The sequence below is a fragment of the Lichtheimia ornata genome (assembly GCF_029851405.1).
Source record: "Lichtheimia ornata isolate CBS 291.66 chromosome Unknown scaffold00042, whole genome shotgun sequence".
Taxonomy (NCBI): Eukaryota; Fungi; Mucoromycota; class Mucoromycetes; order Mucorales; family Lichtheimiaceae; genus Lichtheimia; species Lichtheimia ornata.
Window position 1 is genome coordinate 112,433 of NW_026695362.1, and position 15,357 is coordinate 127,789.

General features: G+C 43.4%; 5 protein-coding genes across 5 annotated transcripts; 3 read left to right on the forward strand and 2 right to left on the reverse strand.

The window, feature by feature from the left end:
* Positions 1 to 191: 191 nt before the first annotated feature.
* O0I10_008150 (uncharacterized protein) lies at positions 192 to 1,326 on the forward strand (the record flags this gene model as incomplete). Its single annotated transcript, XM_058488157.1, has 4 exons — positions 192 to 338; positions 425 to 496; positions 550 to 1,122; positions 1,180 to 1,326. 4 exons carry the CDS (start codon positions 192 to 194, stop codon positions 1,324 to 1,326), a joined length of 939 nt encoding a protein of 312 aa, XP_058341050.1.
* A 709-nt stretch (positions 1,327 to 2,035) lies between these two features.
* On the forward strand, positions 2,036 to 3,458 carry O0I10_008151 (uncharacterized protein; the record flags this gene model as incomplete). Its single annotated transcript, XM_058488158.1, has 3 exons — positions 2,036 to 2,201; positions 2,255 to 3,226; positions 3,289 to 3,458. 3 exons carry the CDS (start codon positions 2,036 to 2,038, stop codon positions 3,456 to 3,458), a joined length of 1,308 nt encoding a protein of 435 aa, XP_058341051.1.
* A 224-nt stretch (positions 3,459 to 3,682) lies between these two features.
* On the reverse strand, positions 3,683 to 7,803 carry O0I10_008152 (uncharacterized protein; the record flags this gene model as incomplete). The annotated part of the gene is made up of 18 exons (XM_058488159.1): positions 3,683 to 3,736; positions 3,793 to 4,725; positions 4,795 to 5,033; positions 5,090 to 5,186; positions 5,243 to 5,330; positions 5,385 to 5,553; positions 5,614 to 5,788; positions 5,849 to 5,949; positions 6,004 to 6,154; positions 6,212 to 6,322; positions 6,386 to 6,628; positions 6,690 to 6,869; positions 6,922 to 7,022; positions 7,089 to 7,195; positions 7,250 to 7,392; positions 7,456 to 7,494; positions 7,562 to 7,600; positions 7,666 to 7,803. The coding sequence occupies 18 exons, from the start codon at positions 7,801 to 7,803 to the stop codon at positions 3,683 to 3,685; spliced, it is 3,108 nt and encodes a 1,035-aa protein (XP_058341052.1).
* A 2,102-nt stretch (positions 7,804 to 9,905) lies between these two features.
* O0I10_008153 (uncharacterized protein) lies at positions 9,906 to 12,159 on the forward strand (the record flags this gene model as incomplete). Its single annotated transcript, XM_058488160.1, has 13 exons — positions 9,906 to 9,981; positions 10,048 to 10,223; positions 10,279 to 10,387; positions 10,447 to 10,463; positions 10,535 to 10,597; positions 10,656 to 10,773; positions 10,848 to 10,959; positions 11,022 to 11,103; positions 11,157 to 11,448; positions 11,514 to 11,577; positions 11,635 to 11,690; positions 11,748 to 11,803; positions 11,869 to 12,159. 13 exons carry the CDS (start codon positions 9,906 to 9,908, stop codon positions 12,157 to 12,159), a joined length of 1,512 nt encoding a protein of 503 aa, XP_058341053.1.
* Positions 12,160 to 12,428: 269 nt separating this feature from the next.
* On the reverse strand, positions 12,429 to 14,958 carry O0I10_008154 (uncharacterized protein; the record flags this gene model as incomplete). The annotated part of the gene is made up of 12 exons (XM_058488161.1): positions 12,429 to 12,509; positions 12,567 to 12,778; positions 12,856 to 12,952; positions 13,018 to 13,083; positions 13,135 to 13,281; positions 13,347 to 13,371; positions 13,434 to 13,629; positions 13,693 to 13,822; positions 13,885 to 13,919; positions 13,992 to 14,145; positions 14,205 to 14,731; positions 14,808 to 14,958. 12 exons carry the CDS (start codon positions 14,956 to 14,958, stop codon positions 12,429 to 12,431), a joined length of 1,821 nt encoding a protein of 606 aa, XP_058341054.1.
* Positions 14,959 to 15,357: the final 399 nt, after the last annotated feature.

Below are 15,357 nucleotides of genomic sequence, written 5' to 3' on the forward strand. Positions count from 1 at the left end.
AGCTCGCTTCTCGTCTGTGCATCCGTGTGCTCCCGTGAGCTTGACTAAATTTGGTGCAAAGTCAATTTGTACCAAAGTGAAACATGAGCAAACCAAGTGGTGCACGGCTGGCAGCAACAATAATAATAGCCCTTTTCTCTTTGTCACTCTTTTTACCTCTTTGTTTCCTTCCACTCCAGTATACACGAGAAATGACTCCAGTGAGCAATCAAGTGGAACCCCAGCAAGCCCATGACGAAGCAATCCACAACAATGGAATCGATGAGAAGATAACAGCAACGACGACAATGGCACCATTCGCACAAAAGTTGAGCAAAGGGTTTGGGCTTATTCGACAAGTGAGTTCTATAGTTGTGTGTGGGTGTGGTGAAGATGATTTTGGTTGTCATGGAAATAGCATGTGCTTATCTTCCTAGTCCCCTAGTTTGCACAGGAACGTATGGGTACAGCAACGGATGTAACCGAGTTACCACAAGCCTATAAGGATTTGGAAAAGGTAAAGATGAAGGACAAGTGGGATGAGCGTTTATTGAGCCATTCATGTATTAGAGGATGGATACGTTGCGACAAGCACAGATGCAACTACTCAAAGTTTCTCGTATCTATGGACAACCAGCATACGATTGCCCAACGCAGCATTTTGATGAGTTATCCTATGCCCTTAAGGGTATCGATGGCAGCAGCGGCAGCCACATGAATTACGAACGACCCAAAAGTCTCCCGCATGCATTGGCACGTGTCGCAGCTCAGGGATCAGAAATGATTATCAGCAACAACAATGACAGCTCCGGTGTTGATGTTGATCCATTGGCAAATGCATTGCACCAAGTAGCAACCACCTATGAAAAGATTGGAGATGCACGCATCGAAATGGACAAAAGCATCACATCTCATTACCATCAACCCATGCTCGACAAGTTGCAATCAACATTCGATCAGGCCATCAAAGCTCGACGCCACGTGCAATCCACTCGTTTATCGCTTGATGCTTGCCGGGCACAATATCGATCTGCATCATCCGATAGGAAGGATACCATGCGTAGGTATTGTGAACAAGCCGAGGAGCAATTCGTATCAGCTGTATTACAAGCAACCAATCTCATGAAAGAAGTACTATTGGATGTAAGTATCACTTTTTCGATCACCAGGCAACATGTATTTACTTTTTTTATCCAACAGCCCGAACCATTCAAAGGTTTAACAGAGCTGGTCATTGCACAAGCTGCATTTTACAAGGAGGCACACGAACGACTATTGCAACTTGCACCTGAATTGGATGAAATCCTTGTGCTGCAAGAATCTCAATATCGAAAAACACGGGGTTAATGATCTATATTATGCATCATCACCATCTTCTTCTTTCTTCAATCAACCTACTACCTCTGGAAGGTCCACATGATATAGAACGCATGGCTATTTTGAGGGCTGAGCCCTTGGAGGTGAAAATAGTCATCCTTAGCATTACTTTTTTAACATCATTCATCCATAAAAATAAAACGTGTGATCATGTTTAATATACAAAAGTGGGCGGGATGATACATAGAGCCATGGGAAAAAAAGGGGTACTGCACGGACATGAATTGAAGGAAAAAAGATGTGCGTTTCAGGCACCCTGGCTGCATTAAACTTGCCATAAAAGATAAGCAGGGCCCATGGTAAGGGCAGCAAAAAGGGACATCTCAATACAACTCGTGGAACTCCGTACAATTGTATGGCTAGCGTCACTCACCCACATTTAACCATACACACACGCGTTGTCCCATGCTCGTATTATACACTGCAGCAGCAACAGAGCGCTTGTATAGAAGTAAAAGGAGTCCACGAGGAAAATAGGAGGATCCATTTTGCAAATGCAATGACAAGTATCATAAAAAGTCAAGTATATCTAAAAGGGCAATTCCACTCTCCTCATTCTCTCTCTTTCCCTTCGTTTTTCTTTCCCCAATCCTGTCCTTTCTCAACTTCTTTTTTATTGATCTCCTTTCCTTTTCCACGTACATATACGATACATCTTTTTACATACTAATACCCAACCATGGCCACTATGGAATACTCGGCTATCCTTTCTGAGCTCGATCACGCTGTGAAATCGAATCAACCTCGCGACATTTTACAGTTTTGTTGTGATTTTTTTCATACAAAGCTAGCCCAACAACGGCAAACTTGGATGGAACAAGATCCTCAGGCACCACCAGTTGAAGGTACCTACAAGTGTACAACGCATGGGATCATAAAACTAACTCAACAAGGATAGTGATGGAAGAAGTCGCACATCATCCCATGGATCAAGTACATCCAACAGCAGCAGCAGCACCATCACCCTCCAATGATATAACCATGTTTGCTCCTGCAGGGTCACCTTTATCAGATCAACCTATGCCAACCCTGCAGAGTTCATGTGGCCCATACAGCAGCACTGATGATGACGATGACGATGATGACGATGATGATATCTCTGAAGGGGATGATGTATTTACTAGCGAGCTACCTGATTTTGCAACATTATGCCAACATCATAACCGTGGTCGACGCACCTCTGTGAGCGCTGAAAGCATGACACCCTCCAAGAAACGTGGTCAACTCTTTCAAATGCCTGTGATCCCCAAAACACAACAACAACGTGAACGTATTCGAGAAGCCATTGCCAACAACTTTTTATTCCGCAGCCTTGACGAGAACCAATACGAGGACGTGGTCAATGCCATGAGTGAAAAACGTGTGCAACCCGATGAAAAAGTAATTCAACAAGGTGACGTGGTGGGAGATTACTTTTATATTGTGGAGCAAGGCACATTGGATTGTTTTATCAATGATCAACATGTCGTTGCCTATGGTCCTGGTGGCAGCTTTGGTGAGCTGGCATTAATGTACAATAGTCCACGTGCAGCTACGATTGTTGCTACTTCGCATGGTGTGCTTTGGGCACTCGATCGTGTTACTTTTCGTCGCATCCTTATGGAAAACACAGCCCAAAAGCGATACATGTATGAGACTTTCCTTGCCGAAGTTCCTATCCTCGCTTCCCTTGATGCCTATGAGCGCTACAAGATTGCCGATGCACTTGAAACCGTTTACTTCAATGAAGGTGACACCGTCATCCAACAAGGCACTGTTGGCGAAAACTTTTATCTTATTGAAGCTGGTGAAGCTGGCGTGTATCAGGTTGATCCTGTAACTGGTGTTCAAACACAAGTCAACTGCCTTGCCAAGGGTGCCTATTTTGGAGGTACAGTAACACAATAATCATGCAGCCTATGTACCAGTACCAACCCCTCTCCACTTTTATAGAACTTGCTCTGCTAAATGATAGCCCACGTGCAGCCACAGTCATTGCCCATGGCCGTTTGCGTTGTGCTACGCTTGGAAAACGCGGCTTCAAACGATTACTTGGTCCCATTATGGATATCCTTAAACGTAATTCAGAAAACTACGCCCGTGTTATGGGTAGCGTTGAGTAATTTGCATCAGATAATCTTCATACATTCATACACACGTAACTTGACATAATTGACAACAGAGTCGTTCTCTTAATAAACTTTATCTGAACAAATGGGGCATTACTGTAAAGACGTCCAATGCAAATGTTTATAGAAAGCAAGATTGAAGGGGAGAGTGTGTGTATGTAAAATGGTGTAAAAGGGGGGAAAGGATAAAAAAGGCATGATGTTGAATATAGGGAGAATTAACGACGACGTTGCTTGGGTGTTGGAGTGCTAGCCTTGGAAGATCCCTTTTTCTATTATTCAACGAAAAGATCAGCATCATCAATGTCAATAGAATAAAGCATCTTACCTTCTTTTCTTCTTGGGAGCGTTCTTCTAATTCAGCATTTTCCTTTTGTACCAGACCGATGAGCGTATTGCAGCGTCGAGCAATCTCTTGAGACGTTCGTGACTTCAAGAACCAATTGAATCGGAACATGGGCGATTGTTTGATTTCTCGTCTAATGTTGTCGTACACATTTTCAGTGCCATAGCCGTATTTCTCAAGCATGACAAGCATGAATCGATCCTCGTCTTCTGTGTAATTCTTGCCCTTGGTTGGCTGTGTGTATTGAATCTTGAGTTGTTGCAATGGTACTCGGTGACGTGATACTTTTTCTGTGAGTTGCTCCTGGATATCAGCCATCTTCTCCAACTCGTTTTCACCACGCTCAATCTTTCCAATTTGGCGCTCGTAGTCTGCAATCTCGGTATATCGTTTCCAAAACACCTTGGAGTACTCTTGTACTTCCTCAAAAGTCTTTCCCTCAATTTCACCCGCTATTGCTTCCAAATTCTTGCGACCATATCGTGCACAGGCATTGACAAACGAAGTATAATCCTTCTTGGACCAATTGGAGAAACCATCCTCAAGTAGTTGTTTGCGTTCCTCTTCTTCCTTTTCAGTCAATGGCTCAGCTTGATCGATCTTGCGCTGTTCCTCTTCACGCTCCTTTTCTTGCTCCTTGATATCCTCAGGATCACCCTCCTCAGATACAGGTGGCACCTTGTAACCAACCGATTTGCGCAAATAAAGTGTGTCCTTTTCATTCAATTCACGTAGTCGTTTTGGGAAGAATTGGAAATCCTCAACTGCATATCGCTTCACACGAGGAGCCTTGGTGGATGGCGTTTTGGTGCTGATCCTCAATACTTCCTTGTAGTAATCATCCACAGCATAGTTGCCCTTACGCTCACGCTTTGCTGGTCCAAGCCAAGGTAAGCCTGCTCCTGCAGCTTTACGCTATATAACACGTGATGAGTTGAGTTTTTCCACTTTGAAAAATCATCCTTTACTTCCCCCCTAGCTTACCTTGTTGCTCCAATCTTCACCATCCCATTGATATGCGCTCTCAGATGTGAAATTGCGTAATTCATCAATGTTGAGATTCTCGTACTTTTTGTTGAGCTCGGCTGTCTTTTCTTCACCACGACGTAAGATCAATTCAATATCATCAGCGTCTTCTGCAGGCTGTTCGACACTTTCGCCCTCGTTAAAGATCTTTTCAGCACCGTGTTGGATCATCGTCAACAATTCATCCTTGGATGCAGCTATAATACAATAAGATCAATAACCCAATTACTCTAATTCACACTATTTCACTTACCCTTTTGGGCGGTTTGTGCACGTCCTTGTTGAATGACGAGTTGATCAAGACGAAGTTTTTGAGCTGCACGCTCCAAGACCTTCTCTTCAATGGCATTCTATGACCACAGATTGTTAAGTTGGATGCGAATACTAACGAACAAAAAACACTTACCTCGGTGACGAAGCGGTAGACATACACCTGTTTGGTTTGGCCAATACGATGTGCACGATCCATTGCTTGTAAATCAACTTGGGGGTTCCTACATAACACAAGTTAGAGAGAGATTATCGTTACATCACCCCTTTGTAATTACCAATCGCTATCAAATAGAACAACAATATCTGCAGTTGTCAAGTTGATACCAAGACCACCAGCACGTGTAGTCAACAAGAAAATGAATTTGTCGCTGTCGGGTCTGTTGTAGTCATCAATAGCATCGATACGGTCTTCTTGGTTGGTTTGACCATCAATGCGGCAGTATTCTACAACGAACAGCCGTTAGTCTTTTTCTTTCTCAAAAGTAGCAATATGAAATCACTTACCATAGCCACGCCACCAGCAGTAATCCTCCAAGATATCCAAAACACGACTCATTTGACTGAACAAAAGAACACGAGATCCTTTAGCCTTGAGACGCTTCAAGAGCTTGTCAAGAACAACCATCTTGCCAGCATTATCAACAATGTGCTGTTCGGTCGTGAAGGGTGGTCCAGGTTCCTAATCATTGATTTACCTATCAGTAACTGCACACCAAATAAAAAATGGGAAGTAACTTACAGCGCCATCAAAGAGATAAGGATGATTACAACACTTGCGGAGTTGCATGACAATGTTCAAAAGACGAGTCTTTCCTTCTCGCTTGGACAAGGCACCAGCACCTAATAGAATAGCCATCAGCATCATTTCTATATCAAGGATGAATAGATTCTTACCATTGATAGCATCGATATCCTTTTCAAGAATACGTTGATACCACTTTCGTTGCATAGGGCTCATTTTGACATAAACATTGACCTCCTTCTTGGGCAAAAGGGACTTTTCCACATCTGACTTGAGGCGACGCAATAAAAAGGGTCTCAAGACCTACATGCATGTAAACGTCAATACCCAAAACGTGATGTAGAAGAGATAGTGACATACCTTGTGAAGCTGTTCCACCACCTTCTTTTGATCATCATTTTGACTAGTGAACCATTCATCAAATGCCTCCGACGAGTTGAATACATCAGGGAGCAAAAAGTTGAGCAAAGCCTACATATAAAGAATGATGAGTAAAACCATTCTCATATCCACTCCTCCTATCCATAGACATACCCAGAGTTCATGAAGATTGTTTTGAAGGGGAGTACCAGTGATCAACATGCGATTGCGAGAGTGGAGGATGCGCATGATTTGAGACAACATCGAGTTCTCGTTCTTGATGCGGTGAGCTTCATCAATGATAATGTATTGCCAAGAGATCTTTTTGAATTGCGCCTTCTCCAACAAGCAGATCTCGTATGAGGTGATGCAAACTTCGAAATCGATTGGCTTGAGGCGATTGTCAATGAGTTCCCTCTATACCATATCCGTCATGTTAGTAATGAATCTAGCAACCATGGTGACGCATGATACGTACTCTAGTTTCCTTATCACCATGGAAAATAAATGCATTGAATTCAGGGATCCATTTTGAGAATTCGCTCTTCCAATTGTGCAAAGTCGACTTGGGAACAACCACCAAATGGGGTCCATTGATGCCACGAATATGCTTCAAATAGCCGAGGAATGAAATCGTTTGCAAGGTTTTACCAAGACCCTACATCCACCATGAGTATCCCGCATCATCTTGCACTTTTTGTCAACCTTACCATTTCATCAGCAAGGATACCATTGATGCCATTCTCATACAAAGAAACCATCCAGTTGAGACCTTGGACCTGATAATCACGCAATTTACCACCCGTAACATCTGATGATGGCGTAAGTCATCGGTGTATATATGATGCACCACTGCCAACTCCTTTTGTTCACTTACATGCTGGTGAGGAAGTAAACACGGTCAACTGTTCGCCTGATTCACCCGATTCATCCTTGAGAATCTCCTCATCTTCCTCCTTTTCAGTCTTTCGTCGACGTCGTGATCTGATAGAAGGGTCCTATTAGATTTTTGTTGTTGATAGTAAAGATCTCACTTACCCTTCATCTGCCTTGGCTTCCTTGCGTTTCTCTTCCAAAACCTTTTGCAATGCTTCATCCTTATTGCTCTTGATATCCAAAAAGTGGGCAAACAATTCAGTCTGATCAAGCAAAAAGCGGTAGCGTCTGACACGGTTCTCATACTAAGTAAATAAAACGGGATCAGAGATTGGCTGTGTGTGTGTCATATGGGATAAGAAACGTACTGCAGAAGGCTCGTCGAATGCCCTAGGCTTCACGTTGTTCTACAATGCGAATAGCTGGTTTAATCGAATACTGAAGGTAGAATCGTCACGATCGTGTCTTTCAAACCTCGTCATCTGCTGGGCTGTTGGTATCCATGGGAGTGCTCTGTTGAATCGTATAGCTGCGAATGAGAATCGGGCGAGCATGTAACACTGTCAGTTTTCACTTACAGCAGCGTCTTCCACAGGAGTGTCAACTTCCATTGGATCGTTTTTCTGTTCCTGTAATAAATGAGCGTCAACAAGAGAATGTTGGGTGCAATGTTGTCGTTGTCGTTGTTGTTGTTTTCTTACAGTTGTCTCTGCCATGGTTGGTGGGGTGCTGTTGTTGTGAGTGAATAAGGAAAACCAAAAGACAAAGAAAGCGCCGCTGGCTTTTACAAGAGGAAATGCTCGTACGCGCGCTTGATTTTTTGTGACGCGTTAGATACACACCATCCATCCCATCCCCATTCTCGTGTTGTTTTATCATTGAACCCCATACGCTATTAAATGGCATGGCGTATTCTAAACGACTTTTTTCTTACCATGGTACCACCTTACTTGAGATAGGTAAGCATGGCGCTGTCAACATTTGTGCTATGTGCACGTGATCTGTGCTTTCATTGTGAATCTGATACGTACCCTTTGTCACTTTAGCGGGGAGATGTGCCATACTATAGCAATATTCCTGATAAAGGCGACTTCCTTTGCAAAATGATGATCGAGTAGCCTATACGCTTACCACCATAGAGCATTGTTGGGATGTGCTTGATGTCCTACTAGCTGCCAACGCATAAACAAGGTTCTAGATTTTGAAAGCCCTTTGTATCTAGGACGTCCATGTTAAAGTATCAGAACCAAAACGTATCCAAAGCCGTGCTTGTTGTAAATAAAATACCCCTTTTACTTTAAAAACCACGGCCACATCATAGAGTTCATCCATTGTCTTTTACAACAATATGCAAGGGGAAAAGTGTTTCATGACATCTGTGCTTTCACCCATTCCATAAATGCTTCTTGAACATTTTTAGTAGCATCATGTATAGTCATTGTACGAAGCGTATGAACATTCGAGATGCGTCAATGTTTATCGGAAACGCCTTCCGTCAAAGTATCAATTAGGCGGGCAAAGGAGCTGGAATATGACTGTATGCTTCGTAATGATACGTCAGCTTATGCCTTTTTCTGCATCGGACCGCTATCTATTATAGGTCAGTGGTGCGTGTGTTCTCAAGGGATGATGATGGTGGTTTTGGGGGGACGACAAGGGGAGGAGGAGGAGGAGGTAAGGGAGCCTCTCAACCATGTGCGCTTCTTAGGTCCGCTCGCTCTTGTTTTCGGTCTCCTTTACACATATATCACCCTGATTCCTTCACATCATAGCACTAAAACATTATTATGTAGTGGCATTTTTACTCGATATATAATGTGCCACAAGAGTTCCAAGCTACATTCAAACAGCCGAACGAGATCTATAGCTCGCCTTGTACTACGTGGAAACAAGATGAATTATGACATAAATGGTGAAGGCTGTATTATGTCGTTTGTATATTCGGAAAGGGGAGAAGAGATCACCAGCAGAGTCGTTAGTAGAATATACATTAGCAGTAGGAGACCATTGTATAGCGAAGAACTAGGTCCCTGCATATGAAAGAGAAAGGAGTACACTAAACAAAGAACCTGAAAGCAATTTGAATGCGCGGTCATTGTTAACACTGAGCTTTCACCGCGTTTGAATCAATCATTACATCAGTGGGATGATCCACCCAAGGCGTTTTGGAAAGCAAGGCAAGGTTGTAGCTGGCAGTGTGTGTGTGCGACACGATGTACGCGTGAAGTTCTCACTTGTTCACCATCCGCTTCAAGGTAGTAGCGGGCCCATCTGTCCGCGATTATGAACTTGTGTAACGATCCATGAATGAGACGGTGGTTGAGTTGGTGGTGTGATCTTCAAGTTTTGTGGATTTTGGCGTTGCACACGCCTTGCTCTCAGCCTACTCGATCAGGAAGACACACGTCAACCTGTTTAATTGTTGTGTATCAAGCCTGCTGTATTTGTCTCATCATGAATCAGCCTCTTTTCAAACATTGCTTTGGTACTTGAAATCAACATGGGTAGCCTATTTATCTACCGCCTATCGATCTCCCCTTTTTGTTTATTAGTGGCGAGTCGTGTTATATATATTCATACACGAAAGGAAAAGGGGCGGGAAGGAAAGAAGAATGATTTAAAATGGGCGGGGTTTGTGTGGGACAAAAGGTGAGAAGTGTTTATAAATCCCAGGCTTTCGGGTCGTGCACTCGTTCATCCCCTCCTTTCTTTTTCCCCTTCTCTTCTCTCTCATTCTCGAGCACTTTTCCTTTATTACTACTACAACAACAGCATCACAGACGTCGAATTTTGGCCATCACCACCTAAATACGCAACAATGGTCGAACTCGAATATACGCCATGCGATGCTATTCCCTCTGTCGTACATGAATTGCAGCATTCTTTCAACGTCGGTTAGTTTTTTCATACGCACACATTAAAGACAACAACCATCAAACGCCAACACTTGTTGTTCATAGGCTTGACAAGAGACTTGAGCTTTCGCAAAAAACAACTCCAAAACCTAAAGCGATTTTGCGAAGAACAAAAGAGTGCTATGCAGGATGCCATGTATGCCGATCTCCACAAGCATAAAATTGAATCAGCAGTCGCCGAGATTGCACTCGTACACGATGAATGCAAATACATGCTTTCGGTATATAGCATGCATTAGCTTGTGTACCATAGCACCATTAACGCCTGCTTTGTAGAACCTTGATCGACTCGCCAAACCTACTCCCACCAAAAAGCGCTTTCAAATGAATCGATTCGATAAAACCTACGTTCGTAAAGAGCCAAAAGGTGTTGTCACTGTCATTGGTAAGTATGTTGCATGATGCCTCTTCAATGATCAAGCATGCTCAACTCCCACATAATAGGTGCTTGGAATTACCCGGTACATACATACATAGCTTTCCTCCCTGAATCAAGGCAACTTTGTTATACTAACAATGGCTTGTCTCTTAGATCAATTTGCTTTTGATTCCCCTTGTTGGCGCCATTGCAGCTGGTTGTTGCGTTGTGATCAAGGTTTGTATAATAAAAAATCATGACACTTTTTATCGTCAGCTGATAGCTTGCTTAATAGCCATCCGAGGTTGCAGTCAACACAGCCAATGTGATCACCAAAGAGCTTCCAAAGTACCTTGACAAGCGTGCCTACACCATTGTAAATGGTGGTCCCGCCGAGACAACTGTACTTTTAGGTAACCTACCAATAGCTATAACAGGGTCCTTTGATGATCACAGCACACTCATCTACAACGTTTATTGATTTTAGAACAAAAGTTGGGCCATATCTTTTATACTGGCAATGGCACTGTTGGCAAGATTATCATGACAGCTGCTGCCAAGACCTTGACTCCCGTCACCTTGGAATTGGGTGGAAAGTCGTAAGTATCACTTTGTATACATGTACACTTGCATACATAGGTATTCATTACCATTGCTCTAGGCCTGCTTTCATCGCACCCGATGCCGATTTCGAGTTGACTGCTCGACGTCTTTTGTGGGGCAAGTTCTATAACGCTGGTCAGGTACGATATAGTAGTAGCATATCATACATTCTATATGCTCACCCTCTACTTAGACTTGCGTTGCACCTGATTATGTGATGGTCTCCAAGGATCAACAAGAACGCTTTTTAACTGTTCTTCGCAAGGTCGTTCGCGAATTTTACACCGATGATCCCCAAAAGAGCAACTCGTATGGCCGCATCATCAACACTCGCCAATTCGATCGACTCAAGGGCATCCTAGACGCTTGTGATCCCAATTCGATTGTGACAGGCGGCGCCACTAACCGAGAAGACCTGTATATTGCACCCACTATCGTCAAAGATGTGACCAACGATTCTCCTTTGATGAAGGATGAGCTATTTGGTATGTCCATTTCCTCCATACTTTTTCTTCTAATCTTAATCTTACACGATGCGATAACTTTATAGGTCCCATTCTCCCTGTGGTGCCTGTCAAGGACATGGATGAAGCTATTGTCATTGTCAACTCTCGGTACGTGTGCCTATTGAATGTAAAAAAGCGAGACCTGTTAACATTGAATTCATATAGTGATCATCCTTTGGCATTGTACGTCTTTACAAAGTCGAGCACGACTTACAACCATAGTAAGTGTATTGATGTTCTCAATCATCATCAGCTGATCTTAATTTTACAACTCGTAGTTCTTGATAATTGCAACTCTGGCGGTGTTCTTGTCAATGACACATTGATGCATTTGGTATGGATTTGTCATCTTCCCCCTATTAAGAGACTTGGAATTCACTTACCTAAATCACATGATAGGCGGAGACCTCGCTTCCTTTTGGCGGCGTTGGCGGTTCTGGAATGGGCAACTACCATGGCGACAAGTCGTTTGATGCATTCACCCATCATCGCGCTACTATGATCAAATCGACGCAATTTGACAGCTTGCTTGCAACACGCTATCCTCCTTACACGGCTGATAAAGAATACATTATGAACATTATGGTTTATGGCTTGCCATCGTCCATCGGTGGAAAGATCAAGACCGTATTCCGAGCATGCTCAACAGCATACCGCGTCTTTTTCCGCCGTCAGCAGACTATTGCTTAATTACTACACGTGGCAGACGGCACCTACCCCATATCTTATTAAAATATATACACATCCTACACTCTTTTTTCTACACGATCCTTAATTACGCATGTATATGGCTATTTTCACTGTAATCTTCCAAATAAAAACACACGTATCCGAACCCATTCCCTTCTCCTCCACCCCCACATCCCCGTGTGACGTTCCACAAAAACATGTGCTTGTCGCGTCTGTGTGTTGTATATAGGGTGTGTAACAACATCAATCTCTTTATGTACAGAGACAAATCATACACGCCGCTTTTTGTTGGCCTTTTTTTCTGCTGCCTTCAGTGCTATATCCATGGCAACCATTACGGGTTTCAACATCTAAAAAGCGGTCCACTTAGAGCTATAGTGACATCCAACCTTCCCTCTCTCTCTTACCCTCTTGCATTTGTCAACGTCGCCTTGGTAGCTATTGACAGTGATCAAGATCTCATTGAACTTTTCACGTTGCTTCTTCAGGCCATCCGCCATGCGTGTGTTTTTATCCGCCCGGTATGGATCGTAAGAGGCCCAAAAATGTCTTAAGATCTCATTCGTCGCCGAGTGATAGCTCTGGACTTTTTGGTGCACTTGCGGAGGAAGTTTGACATCTAAATGGATTATCCAAAAGTTGAATTAGACGCGGTCTGGATTGAAATCCTTCTCATTCATTTAATCCATGCCATACCTGCTCCTGCCGTTTTCTGATCATGCATCACCTTCCGCTTTATGCTTTCTGTAAGTTGGAGGTAGGCGCTATCGGCTGTCTTTGGCTTCATGACCGACTACATGTGTGTATACATCCAATAGGCGTAAGTATCTTTGTCATATCCGAATCCGATTCATTTACCTTTGTCAAATCAGGTTGCCATGCGTCAAATTGTTCCTTGAAACTACCCAGCAGCTCTTTGGCATCCTAGATGACCTTGATGAGCTTACAAGATCATCATCCTAATCAACTCCTTACCTGTTCAGTGATATTGAGATGTCCACGGTCTTTGCTTTGGCTCTCGAAATAACGCTTTGAATCTTGAATGTCGAGCACAACACGTTCGGAAGGCTGTTCTGGTTGCAAATCGGGGATCTCGATTTCCTTGATAATGTCATCCTCGTTCTACAACAATCCAAGATTGATTCAGTATCACCTTACACGTGTCTTTATATCCCAGCAAACCTTACGTTGGCTTTTTGTTCCTTGAGCTTACTACATTAAGATACAAATGAGTCTTCAAATAATACTGATACAACATCGAGATAGCAACATACGATGGCGGAGTCTCCAACACTCTCATAGCATGACGATTGAACCTCCGGATCAAAGGTAGCACTTGGGTATTACCACCAGCTCGCATTGTGAAATCGGGTGCATTGCCACTGTCAATATGATCTTCTTGAGTAGCTGTAAGATCGATGGCACGTCTAATCTTGTCCAAGCTCGAAAGTTCAGGTGCTTTGGAATTTTCTATTCTCTCGCGTGTTAACTCATTTCGAAAATGAAGCCTTCTCATTCATCCCAATTCATTACCATCATCTTCCTCTTGTAAACATCGATCAAATATATCATCATACGTCGCCATTTGTGATCGCGCCCCCGTCCTCGATCGATGAAAGAATTCAGATGCCAAGAAACGTTTCCAAAAGTCTTTTTCAGAGACCTAATAATGGATGCATGAATCAGTGATGGAATCCATATCCAATTTACTTGTACTTTCCCTACCTTATCCGGTACATTGGTATCATAAGCTCTCTTGACTAACAAGGATCCACATGATTAGACAAGGTCGATTCCGTCCAAAAGTTAAAATCCAATCTCCCCCTCTTTACCTGATGGAAACTCGGTGAAAATGTTGTGGATGATTTGGCTCGTAAGCGTGTACTTGACATCCGATCCTTCTTGTTGACCCGGCATCAATTCAACCATCTTGGATGATCGTCCCTTTTGTCGTCCTTCACGAGATACAGTATCCTTTTTCAATTTCTACAAAGAGTAAATGAGTAAAAAACGAACCACCCTTTTTGAATATCCTTTTTCTATACCTGGCGTATCCGTTTCACATAAGGACTTGCCCAAAACTCTTCTTCTGTCACCGTCTTGCCTTGGACCACGAGTTCCATATGCAACGTATGTAATTCTCGACTCGTGGATAGTAGCTGCTTTCTTGCATTGAATTCTTCATGCCGCCATGCTTGTGGGCTACCGGGTATTGGGCTGCTAACAGCTGATGAGGATGGGGTGGATGGTGCTTGTTGTTGTGGTGTTGCTGGTGCAGGGGAAGATGCTGCTGTAGCTGTAGCTCCTGCGGGCGTGGAAGGTGCACTACTTGGAGGATGCGGTGGTGGTGGTATAGGTGTTCTAGCAGGTGACCGATGAGGTGTTGCTGACGATGGCCTTGATCCTCCCCGTGCTCGTGCCAACAACTCGGTGATTTGAGACTTTACAGCTTCGCGTTCTGTTAAAGCCTTTTGCGAAATGAACTGGAACGTGTAATCTTTGGGTGCTGGATCGGCTGTCGTCGAGATCTTCAACAGTACTTTGGCAGCTTTTTCAGGCGTCTGTTGTAACCCTACAATGGTACACGGTCTGATTCGTATTCCTTGATACATACTCGACTACCCGGCTCACCCCCCCCCAGATCTTACCTGAAATGCTGTTGTAGAGGATAGATGGGTTCAATTGTGGTGTTCCTTGTTGCTGCCATGCTATTCGTCGTGGTGTCACAAATAGCGTTCCCTCGTTCTTTTTGTATAGTACTGGTGCTCGAAGAAGCAGCTGCTCATTGGGTTCCCACATGGGTAGAAAGAGGAAGGGGTTGAGTATAGAGAAAGGAAGGGACAGTGGATGACTTTTTTGTTGCATACACATACATAAACTCTCCGCAGTGGCACTGACAACCTCCATTCATGTCACCTGATTACAGACACAATGCGTCGTTGATACTCTGCTATCTCATTTAACTTACCATCAGTATGCTAATAAAAGAAACCGTTCGAGGACCATTCACCTGATACGTGTTGATGTCCTTAAAATGACAATCCCAATAAGAGAGGAGTGGCATGTTGATTGATGGTGTACTTGATGATGAGGGTCGAGAAGGTGGTGATGCCTTGCCTTTAACATGTAGGCATAATATGGTATACACTCTTCTTGTGCAGAATGGTCCATTGTAGAGACTTATCAATATACCAATTG